At 40.7% G+C, this 12302-nt stretch overlaps 1 protein-coding gene across 1 annotated transcript; it reads right to left on the bottom strand.

Annotated features, from left to right (window-relative positions):
- Nucleotides 1–8980: 8980 nt before the first annotated feature.
- On the bottom strand, nucleotides 8981–9937 carry LOC131197885 (olfactory receptor 6X1-like). The gene has a single exon (XM_058182382.1). It carries the CDS (start codon nucleotides 9935–9937, stop codon nucleotides 8981–8983), a length of 957 nt encoding a protein of 318 aa, XP_058038365.1.
- Nucleotides 9938–12302: the final 2365 nt, after the last annotated feature.

The raw sequence follows: 12302 nt of genomic DNA, 5'->3' as shown, positions 1-12302 counted from the left end.
GGACTAAGGGGAACTTAAATCAGCCTGCCTAGGTGGCTCAGTGGCTAAGAGCTTGTCGATCAGAAAGGTCAACAATTCAGCGGTTCAAATCCCTAGTATAGATGACCTCCAAAGTTCCTTCCAACTCTGTTACTGTTATTATTATTATAATAAATCTGTGCTGCTCCATTCCAGGACAAAGATATCAACCCATGCAGAGGTGGTATCCAGCCGGTTCATACCGGTTCAGGCGAACCAGTAGTGGAGATCATGGCTTTACACCATCCTATTTAGGCATGTTTTCGAGGCTGGGCACATGCACAGGAGGCAGAGGTGAAATCCAGCAGGTTATGACAGGTTCTGGAGAACTGGTAGCATAAATTTGGAGTAGATTAGAGAACCGGTAGCGGAAATTTTGACTAGTTCAGAGAACCAGTAGTGGAAATTTTGAGTAGTTTGGAGAACTGGCAAATACCACCTCTGGCTGACCCCAAGTGGGGTGGGAATGGAGAATTTGCAATATCCTTTTCCCAGGAGTGGGGATGGAATGGGGATTTTGCAGTATCCTTCCCCTGGAGTGGAGTGGGAATGGAGATTTTGCAGGGCCCTTCCTCTGCCACGCCCACCAAGCCACACCACGCCCACCAAGCCACACCATGCCCACCAAGCCACGCCCAAAGAACTGGTAGTAAAAAAAAATTGGATTTCACTACTGACAGAAGGTGTGCGAGCAAGCAAAGTGCATGCGCAGAAACATGCGTGCGCGAAGTGAGCATGAACCCATAGACCACACCCTACAGAATCCTAGTTTCACCCTACAGAATCCCCAAGTATTGCAGACCAAGGAAAAGGCTTAGAAAGCCAACTTTATTGAAAAGACATCATGATACAACGTCAATTCACTGTGATAAACCTAATATTTCAACAGGTCTGGGATCATCATCGACCCTCAATCTTCACCACTGATGTGGAAAAAAAATCAAATTTATCTTCCGCATAAGTTTTTACTTACATAATGTTTTTTCTTTGAATCGGTAGGTTAGATCAAAATTATGCAGTCATCTTTCATGACGTATATTAAAAGCAAGGGATATTAAACAGACGCTTTATAAAAATGTGTGTCTATGATATGAACACAGTATATAAATATCCTTCCTTCCTTCCTTCCTTCCTTCCTTCCTTCCTTCCTTCCTTCCTTCCTTCCTTCCTTCCTTCCTTCCTTCCTTCCTTCCTTCCTTCCTTCCTTGGATTTATATTGCTTCCTATTCGTCCATGGCGACTCAAGGCGCTTTAAAGCGCTCCATGGCATAGGGCCGGGCTATTTACGGGACCGCCTACTGCTACCAAATACCTCTCACCGACCCGTGCGCTCTCACAGAGAGGGACTCCTCAGGGTGCCGTCAGCTAGGCAGTGCCGTCTGGCGACACCCAGGGGAAGGGCCTTCTCTGTGGGGGCTCCCACCCTCTGGAACGAACTCCCTCCAGGACTTCGTCAACTTCCGGACCTCCGAACCTTTCGTCGCGAGCTTAAAACACACTTATTCATCTGCGCGGGACTGGATTAGATTTTAAAGTTATGGGTTTTAAGGGGTTTTTATTATTTATACTATTTTAAATTTGGGCAATAGAATAAGTTTTTTAATTGTTGTTTTTAATCTGTATTTATATGTATTTTAACTGCCTGTGAACTGCCCTGAGTCCTTAGGGAGATAGGGCGGTATGTAAATTTGAAAAATAAATAAATAAATAAATAAAATAAAAAGGCAGCTTACAGAATATAAAACCACATTTAAACCAATAAAAAACTAACAAAAAGAATCAAATCAATTAATATATTACAATATAACAAAATCAACTCTACCTCCCACCCCCTCACCCTGGCAACAGCAGATCCCACGAGCCATTGAATGGGCTCCATCCCACTCTCGGTTCCCTAAACCCACTGGCAGAACCAGGTCTTCAGCGCCTTTTGAAAGAGTGTTAGAGTGGGGGCCATTCTAATCTCTGAGTCAATGATGTTCAAATCTACATTATTTTAGAGAAATGATAGGTTGGGCAGATATTACAATTGGGGAAAGCTTTAATTCCTCATCTGTATAATCCAGAAAACAGGATTTGAAATATATATCAAAGGAGGAAAAAAAAAAAAACCAAAATGGGGGAAATAAATTCCCATCAGTGTACGCAGATCTGATTTTCAAGGAAGAAGGATTTGGTCATATGAAAACAGAATTATCTAACTTATTGGGACGACACCAGGTTGAATGAATAGAATAGAATAGAATAGAATTTTTATTGGCCAAGTGTGATTGGACACACAAGGAATTTGTCTTGGTGCAGATGCTCTCAGTGTACATAAAGAAAAGATACGTTCATCAAGGTACAACATTTACAACACAATTGATGGTCAATATATCAATATAAATCCTAAGAATTGCCAGCAACAAGTTATAGTCATACAGTCATAAGTGGAAAGAGATTGGTGATGGGAACTATGAGAAGATTAATAGTAGTGCAGATTCAGTAAATAGTCTGACAGTGTTGAGGGAATTATTTGTTTAGCAGAGTGATGGCCTTCGGGAAAAAACTGTTCTTGTGTCTAGTTGTTCTGTTGTGCAGTGCTCTATAGCGTCGTAAAAAGCAATGAAAACCATGAACAAGTGTACAACAGATTTATTAAAGAAAGACATATATAAAAATATAAATATATATACCTTGGAAGATACTGTATATATATTAAAAAGCTTTTGCAAAACAGATTCTCCGCAAGGGAGAGAATGTCCTACAGTTCCAAATACATGGTTTAAATACATTTGCAGACAATCAAAAGAGCAATTACAGTGCCCTCACCCATCATTGTTTTTCACACATTACATAACAGTTTTGGCTTATTCAGCTGTGTCTTCTTCCTCTGGAAAGTCCCCTAACTTCCATAGGTCCCTGCAATGAAGTCTCATTTACAAGAAACTCCCTTAATGAAATCTTATTTACGAGAAATCTCCTTTACATAAAGTGACCAGATTTCAGCGATGGCAAAGTGGGACACCATTGATGGGGGGGGGGGGGAGGGGAGGGGAGGAGGTACAACATTTACAACACAAATGATGGTCATAGGTTGCAATTTAACCCTTAATGGCAGCAACAAAAAGTTACAGTCATACAGTCATAAGTGGAAAGAGATTGGTGATGAAAACGATGAGAAGATTAATAGTAGTGCAGACTTAGTGAATAGTTTGACAGTGTTGAGGGAATTATTTGTTTAGCAGAGTGATGGCCTTCGGGAAAAAGCTTTTCTTGTGTCTAGTTGTTCTGGTGTGCAGTGTTCTATAGCGTCGTTTTGAGGGCAGGAGTTGAAACAGTTTATGTCCTGGATGTGAGGGATCTGCAAATATTTTCACAGCCCTCTTTTTGACTCATGCAGTATACAGGTCCTCAATGGAAGGCAGGTTGGTAGCAATTATTTTTTCTGCAGTTCTAATTATCCTCTGAAGTCTGTGTTTTTCTTGTTGGGTTTATTTATTTATTTTATTTATTTATTTTGTCACAACATCATACAAAAAGATTATATAGTATATACACATATAAACATATATAGGAAGAAGAAAAGAAAAACAATAGGACAGGAACGGTAGGCACGTTTGTGCGCTTATGCACACCCCTTATATACCTCTTAGGAATGGGGTGAGGTCAATAGTAGAAAGTTTTTGGTTAAAGCTTTTAGGATTATGGGAAGAGACCACAGAGTCAGGTAAAGTGTTCCAAGCACTGATGATTCTGTTACAGAAGTCATATTTTCTGCAAACTAGATTAAAGCGGTTTACATTAAGTTTAAATCTATTGGTTGCCCTTGTATTATTGCAATTAAAGCTGAAGTAGTCTTTGACAGGAAGGACATTACAATAGATGATTCTGTGAGTTAAACTTAGGTCTTGTCGAAGGCGACGGAGTTCCAAGTTTTCTAAGCCTAGGATTTCAAGTCTGGTGGGATAAGGTATTTTGTTGTTTTCAGAGGAATGGAGAACTCTTCTTGTAAAATATTTCTGGACACGTTCAATTGTATTGATGTCAGAGATGTGGTGAGGGTTCCAAACAGGTGAGCTGTATTCTAGAATTGGTCTAGCAAATGTTTTATATGCTCTGGTTAGTAGTGTGGTGTTTTTGGAAAAGAAGCTATGCAAAATTAGGTTTACAACTCTTAGAGCTTTTTTTGCTATGTAGTTGCAGTGGGCTTTGGCACTTAGATCATTTGACATGAAAACTCCAAGGTCTTTAACGGGATGGGGGTCGTCTGTAAGGTAATGTCCATCTAGTATGTACTTAGTTTTAGGGTTCTTTTTTCCTATATGTAAGACTGAGCATTTGCTGGTTGAAAATTGCTGCTTGCAGAACTGAACCAGACAGTTATAGAGATGCAAATGACAGACAGACAAATGACAGAAGAAGGTAACTGAAATATAAAGATGAGAAGAAGAACAAGGCAGCCATCAGATTTAAGTGTTTTTATGAACACGTGATGGCAAAAAAGGGATGCAGACAGAAGCTTTGCAACAAGGATATAAAGTCATGTACTTCCAATTTCAGTGAACTGCTCTTAAGACAGGGATGAATTTATGGTGTTAGTTACATTAGTCCACCCAGTTTTACCCCAAAAGCAGGGGTGAAATGAACTCAGTTTGGACCGGTTTGGCCGAACCGGTAGTGATGGCGGCTCAAGGCTCCACCCACCTGCCTGGTCGCCAGGTAGTAATCCATTTTTTACCCTCTGCGCATGTGCAGAAGGGTTTGCGCATGCACAGGGGGTCAGCGCGTGCTCTTCCGAACCACTAAGGAAGTTAAATAGATTTCACCCCTGCCCAAAAGGTCCATTTCTTTCTGGAACCTTCCAATATAACAGAAGATGAAGCTGCTCTTCTGCCATGAGCGATGGAGACAATTGAATAGATCAGTGGTTCTCAACCTTTTCTTCACTGCAAGCCCCTTTTAAATACTTTTTGTATCCACGGACCACCAAGACTTAACTCAAGATTTAAATCATAACATTTCTTCAAGATTTCATGGGCACCCCCTCCCCGTAATGATATCACAGTCCTCAAAGGTTGAGAATCTCTGGAATAGATCCTAAGGTTTCTTTTCCTGCTTGGTGATAATCTTTTGATGCTGAAGTCCCGATCAATACTTAATGAGCAGTGCTAATTAGGTTCATCTATCGAACGTCTGTTGATGCGGGTGAAGGAGGAGAGTGCAAAAGTTGGCTTGAAACTCAACATTAAGAAAACTAAAATCATGGCATCCGTCCCTTTCAATTCCTGGCAGATAGATGATGAAGAAATTGAGGTAGTGACAGATTTTATTTTCCTGGGCTCCAAGATCACCGCAGATGGGGACTGCAGCTAAGAAATTAAAAGACGCTTGCTCCTGGGGCGAAAAGCTATGGCAAATCTAGATGGCGTACTAAAAAGCAGAGACATCACCCTGCCAACAAAAGTGCGTATAGTCAAAGCTATGGTTTTCCCAGTTGCAATGTATGGCTGTGAAGGTTGGACCATAAGAAAGGCTGAGCGCCAAAGAATTGAGGCCTTTGAACTCTGGTGCTGGAGAAGACTCCTGCGAGTCCCTTGGACTGCAAGGCAAACAAACAAGTCAGCTCTAGAGGAGATCAACCCTGACTGCTCTTTAGAAGGCCAGATCCTGAAGATGAAACTGAAATACTTTGGCCACCTAATGAGAAAGAAGGACTCACTGGAGAAGAGCCTAATGCTGGGAACGATTGAGGGCAAAAGAAGAAGGGGACGACAGAGAACGAGGTGGCTGGATGAAGTCATTGAAGCAGTAGGCATGAGTTTAAATGGACTCCAGAGGATGGTAGAGGACAGGAAGGCCTGGAGGAACTTTGTCCATGAGGTCACGATGGGTTGGACACGACTTCGCAACTAAAATCGAACGTTGGCAATAGGAAAGAAGTCCTATTCTTTTACACCAGGGTTTTTTTCTCTGAGTCCGGTGAACATTCAATAAAATATAATTTGAAATGATAGGCTGTCATTTCTTCATCAAAATGGCCATGACTCCAGATACTAAATGAGTATTGTAGCCTATACAGAGGTATCTCTTTAATCCAGAATGAAGTAGATTCAAAAAGCTGTGATTCTAAGTAAGTGGCTGATGACCATGCAATAACATTGTTAGTTTTATGTCTTGTAGTAATAGATCACAAATGAAAACAGACATAAAGCACCAGCGGGCAGGACAAGAAACAATAGATGGAAACTATACAAGGAGAGAAGCAACCTGGAATTAAGGAGAAACTTTCTAACAGTGAGAACAATTAACCAGTAGAACAACTTGCCTTCAGAAGCTGTGGGTGTTCCATCACTGGAGGTTCTTAAGAAGATACTGGACAGCCACTTGATTGAAATAGTATAGGGTCTCCTGCTTGAGCAGGGGGCTGGACTAGAAGACCTCCAAGGCCCCTTCCAGCTCTATTCTGATTGATATTGTGCAAGATTGCCCACTCTGGGTCCTTAGAAGACCTGCAAGAAGCAACACCAGGTGATCTCCTAGATAGCTGAACTGGACATCCAGTTATTTTATTTTTATTTTATTTTATTCAATTTTTATACCGCCCTTCTCCCGAAGGACTCAGGGCGGTGTACAGCCAAGTAAAAAATCACAATATCAACATTAAAAGAAATTAAAACAAACATATTATAAAGTGGCCAGATTTAAAACAAATTAAAATATTAAAATATAAATAACCCAATAAAATTTTAACCCAATAAAATTTTAGGCCAGTCCCGCTTGAATAAATAAGTGCGTTTTCAGCTCACGGCGAAAGGTCCGAAGATCAGGTACTTGACGTAAACCAGGGGGAAGATCATTCCAGAGCGTGGGAGCTCCCACAGAGAAGGCCCTGCCCCTGGGGGCCGCCAGCCGACATTGTTTGGCGGACGGCACCCTGAGAAGGCCCTCTCTGTGAGAGCGTAGGGGTCGGTGGGAGGCAAACGGTAACAGCAGGCGGTCCCGTAAGTACCCGGGTCCTAAGCCATGAAGCGCTTTAAAGGTGGTGACCAAGATCTTAAAGCGCACCCGGAAGACCACAGGAAGCCAGTGCAGACTGCGCAGGAGTGGTGTTACATGGGAGCAATGAGTTGCTCCCACTATTACCCGCGCAGCTGCATTCTGGACTAACTGCAGCCTCCGGGTGCACTTCAAGGGCAGCCCCATGTAGAGAGCATTGCAATAATCCAGGCGGGAAGTTACGAGGGCATGAGTGACCATGCATAAGGCATCCCGGTCAAGGAAGGGGCGCAACTGGCGCACCAAGCGTACTTGGTGGAAGGCCCTCTTGGAGACGGCCGCCAAATGATCGTCAAATGACAGCCGCCCATCCAAGAGGACACCCAAGTTGCGCACCCTCTCTGTTGGGGCCAATAACTCGCCATGCATCCATATAAGTTTTCTATATTGTTGCATGGATTGTGTGTACATGTTTACTTCTTTTGTTGCATTCTCATCCTACGCTAAATAATAAATAGATCACAGGAGCTTCCCGCCAACCCCTTTACCCTGTGATCATCACACAGTTTCACATTAAGAAAAGAAAATTGGTAACTTACCGAAGGTACTTTTTTCAAGGGGCAACTAGACTTTGTTTTTCCTTGAAGACTTTTTTGCTTCTCAACTCAAAAGCTGAAGAACATCTTCAAGGAAAAACAAAGGAAGTCCAGTTGCCCCTTGAAAAAGCATCTTTCAAAGGAAGTAGGGGCCTCTGGTGGCTCAGACTGCTAAGACAGTCTGTTATTAACAGCAGCTGCTTGCAATTACTGCAGGTTCAAGTCCCACCAGGCCCAAGGTTGACTCAGCCTTCCATCCTTTATAAGGTAGGTAAAATGAGGACCCAGATTGTTGGGGGCAATAAATTGACTTTGTATATAAATGGATGAAGACTATTGCTTGACTAAACTGATTCTGAATTTAATAACAGCAGCAAGACTGTTGATTGGACAATACTGGAAGAAAGAAGAGGTACCTACAATAGAAGAATGGATACTGAAAGTCATTAATTTGGCTGAGATGGCTAAAATCTCAGCTTTTTAAAAAGACAATACGCAGGAAAGATATTTAATTGAATGGAAAAAATGGATTGATTATCTACAAAACAGATATCAGATTAAGAAATATCAGATTGCCTTTGAATAATTAGGAAGTTATTTTATGTAATGGGGAGGGGGTTGGGAGATGGAAAGCTTTGGATGAGGTTAATTGGATTGGAAGGGAAAATTTTATTCTATGTTTGGTTTATGTATAACAATACCTTGTGATTGACCCGGGAAGCCGGGGGAAGGAGGGGAAGGGGCTTTCTGGGTGGGAGGGGGGGGAAAAGGGGGAAAAATGTTTTTGTTTTTTTAAAACTTTTTCAATAATAAAAAAAAAAGACTATTGCTTGACATAGTGTAAGCCACCCTGAGTCTTCGGAGAAGGGTGGGATATAAATGCAAATAAAAAAAAAATCTTTGGGACAACCATGACCTCAATGACCCCCATATATCCCCATAGCCAGTGGTGGGATTCAACCAGTGTAACAACTGGTTCATGTGCAGTGCCTTTGAAAACAGCTCTAAAACTTACCTTCTACTGCAGCTCCAGTGAGTGAAACAGCTGAGGAATGGCAATGTGATCATCCACGCCTACCAGCTGGGCTTCAAACAAAAGAAATATAGGTCGGTATAGTGAAGGGGTGGGCAGGCACAGCTGATCATCAGACTGAACCTGTTCGCACTCAGCTGATCGTAGGAGCTACCGGTTCACCCGAACCGGTCTGAACCGGCTGAATCACACCCCTGCCCATAGCTATTTGTAACCTGTCAGTTTACCCACTGTTTTTCTCCATTTTTGTTAAGGTAGACTTATTAAGACTATCTGCACAATAGACTTGGAGATGGATTCTGAAGCTCCAAAGCTTCTGACAGGATATCAGAATAATTTTCCAACATTTCCAAGGCTATGTCATGAGATTTGGGAGACCTGGAGTCTTTCTTTCTAAAACTTTCCTCACTGCATCCTTGACTTCATTGTTCCTAATGGTGTAAATGAAGGGATTTAACACTGGGGCAACCATGGTGTACAATATGGAGACAGACTTCAACCTACTGAAGGAGGAGTTCTTGACGGTAGGTCTTAAATAGACGAAAAAGACTGACCCGTACAAAATGCACACCACAACCAGGTGGGAAGCACAGGTAGAGAAAGCCCTTTGCTGCCTGATAGTTGAAGGCATTCGGAGAATGGTGGAAATGATGAAGAGGTAAGAAATGAGGGTGAAAAGCAGGGAGGACATAATCACAACCACCGTAACTAGAAAACCGAGTACTTCGATGACTTGTATGTCTCCTCCTGCAATCTTCAGCACGGGTCCCACATCGCAGTAGAAGTGGTTGATGATGTTGGTCGTGCAGTAGGGTAGGTCTGCTATCATCACTATCTGATAAAGGATGGAGAAAAAGCCTCCCAGCCAGGCACCTATGGCTAGTTTAAGACAGACCCCAGAAGTCATGATCGTACCGTACCTCAGGGGATAGCATATGGCTAGGTACCTGTCCAAGGATATCAAAGTCATGATAAAAAATTCCGTGACCCCAAAGAGGAAGTAGAAGTACAGTTGTGTTATGCAGCAGTAGAAACAGATGGAATTCTTTGCAGAGAGATAGTTGACCAGCAGTTTGGGAATAAAGGCCGTGGTGTGTCCAATGTCAATGCACGAGAGGTTGCTAAGGAAGAAATACATGGGCTTCTGGAGATGGCGGTCCATAATGACCATGACAATGATGAGCCCGTTGCCCATCAAACACAGGAGGTAGAGCAGAAAGATGCCTGCGTGCATCACACTTTCCATTCGCCCTACACTTGGCAATCCGACCAGGATAAACTCTACCGCTCTTGTACAGTTTGTCAAATTCATGTTCTCCTATAAAAAGAGAAAATCTGGAGTCTTCACTGAGCCGGTCTTTAGCTACATTACTTTCTCTCTTTTTTTTATTCAAAAAGTTTTACAGAAAAATTCCCCCCCTTTCCCCCCCTCCCCTCCCCCCTCCCTTCACAACCCCCCTCCCCCCCCAACTTCCCGGAACGAGCACAAGGTATAGTTAAAAATAAAACAAACATATGCTAAAAAATTTTCATCCCAACTTAATTATACCCCTACAATCATCAATTCCTAACTTCCCCCGAAAACAATAAAAAATAATACATCATAATCATTCAAAAACAGTCTGATAACTCTTAGTCTGATATCTACTTTGAATATAGTCAATCCATTTTTCCCATTCCTTTAAGTATCTTTCTTGCGTATTGTCTTTCAAAAAGGCTTGAAATAGATTCTGAAAGGGACTTGGTAAAGGACTGTATGATAAAGTGGGCACAAAATTTTCAGGAGCCAATATTATTGGAAACTTGGGAAAAAAATTGGGTTAGAAATGTTAAATTCACGCAGGCACAGAATCTGAGGGAAAATTTTTATAAAATGTTTTATAGATGGCACTTAGATTCTAAGAAATTATCATGTATGTATCCAGATATGCAAGCAAAATGTTGGAGATGTAATTGTGATGATGCTACATATTTTCATATTTGGTGGACTTGTAAGGATATAAAGGCCTTTTGGATAAAAATTTGGTGGATTTTACAAAATGTTTTGAAAAAGAAGATAAAGTTCCTGCCGCAATATTTTTTTTTGGGAATTATGACGGACTGTACAGTAATTGATACTAAATTGATTTTAAATTTAATAACAGCAGCAAGATTACTACTAGGACAATACTGGAAGAAAAAAGAAGTACCTACAATAGAAGAATGGATATTGAAAGTTGCCAATTTGGCTGAAATGGCGAAGATACTTTCTCTTTTTTTAAAATCAAATTTTATGGATTTTTTTTTCTTCACAGACCCCCCCCCCCCATATTTTATGAACAGAGTATTGACCATATCATATCTTATACAACTTGTCATATCCAAATACATTTTACTTAGTTACAATTAGTTACAATTTCTGCCAAAATATCCTTTTTCCATATTTTTTAATCATGTCTTAATATTTCTTTGCTTATTTATATAAAGAACATCTTCTTTCGCACTCAAGTTCTAATTTCTCCATTTTTACTCATATATATTCTCATTTTTTTTTGATAATTCATTCTTCATCCTGATAGATTTAAACGTGTTCGGGGTTGCCTTTCTTCCATTTCATCTTTTTTGTTTTACAGCAATCATTCTTCTATTTCTCTTTCCTCTCCCTCCCTTCTTTTATCCTTCCTACTTTCTTTTTCCCTCTTCTCCTACTCCTTCTCTACTTCCCCTTCCTTTCTCCCCTCCTCCTTTCTTCCTCCCTATCTAACCTTCTCTCCTACTCTTATTTCTCCTCCCTTTCTTCCTTCCCTCTTCCTTTTCTTCTATTCCTCTCTCTCCTTCTCCCTTCCTTCCATCTCTCTTCCCCCTCTTATCTCTCTCTGTTGTATTCATTTCCAATTCAGTATTTTCCACCATGGTGCCCAGGCAACCCCAATTTTTCTTCCATTTATTAAATGTATTTCTCAAAATTCTCTTCATATTTTTAAATTATTAATAATGTATTTCAACATATTCCTTTTTTACCTTAAAACCTTTTGGCTAAGTTAATCTTCCATCTCTTGTTTTCTTTACTTCCTAGATTCTTATTCCCACTTCAATGATTGCTTTTCTCTTTCATTAGCATACATCATGTACTAACATTTCAATTTTGTTCAATTTTGTGAGATGGCTACATTTCTAAACATCATTTTCATGAATTGCTATTGTGTTCGCAACACACAAAATATACTTGGATATTTAGCACGACAAGGGCAGCTGTACTATTGCCAAGACTTACTTTATTGTCATCCCAGATCTTTCATTTAAAGTATTATCTATCCTCCTAGTTTTTGCATCTTGTGTAGATGGAAAATGTTGACGGACAAAATACCAAGTGTGATGGAAGATGCTGAAAACATTTAGGAGAACATTTGTAGGTGGAAACTCGTCTGGATATGTGATACAGATGTGTTCCTGAAAGAAAGAAAATGAAGAGGGGTGAATGGATAAGCAGCTATAAATCTAAGATAGAACAGCATGACATTGAGCAAATAAGAAATGTGTTGAGATCTTGAAGAACAACAATAAAGCATGTCCCATCAAATCAACAATAAGATTCAGGATTTGTAGGCATCAACATCGGTTGTCGTTTGTAGGCATCAACAGTCTGCAAATGAATATTTGGGAAATTCCCCTCTCCCTGGATAATCTTGGTTTTTTTC

Source organism: Ahaetulla prasina, chromosome 4, assembly GCF_028640845.1.
Source record: "Ahaetulla prasina isolate Xishuangbanna chromosome 4, ASM2864084v1, whole genome shotgun sequence".
NCBI lineage: Eukaryota > Metazoa > Chordata > Lepidosauria > Squamata > Colubridae > Ahaetulla > Ahaetulla prasina.
The sequence above is the reverse complement of the archived record's forward strand: the minus strand, read 5'-3'. Positions and strand labels throughout refer to the sequence as shown.

What these genes read in the sequence shown, in the direction of transcription:
- LOC131197885 (XM_058182382.1), bottom strand. Translation starts at nt 9,937, where the DNA reads ATGAATTTGACAAACTGTACAAGAGCGGTAGAGTTTATCCTGGTCGGA.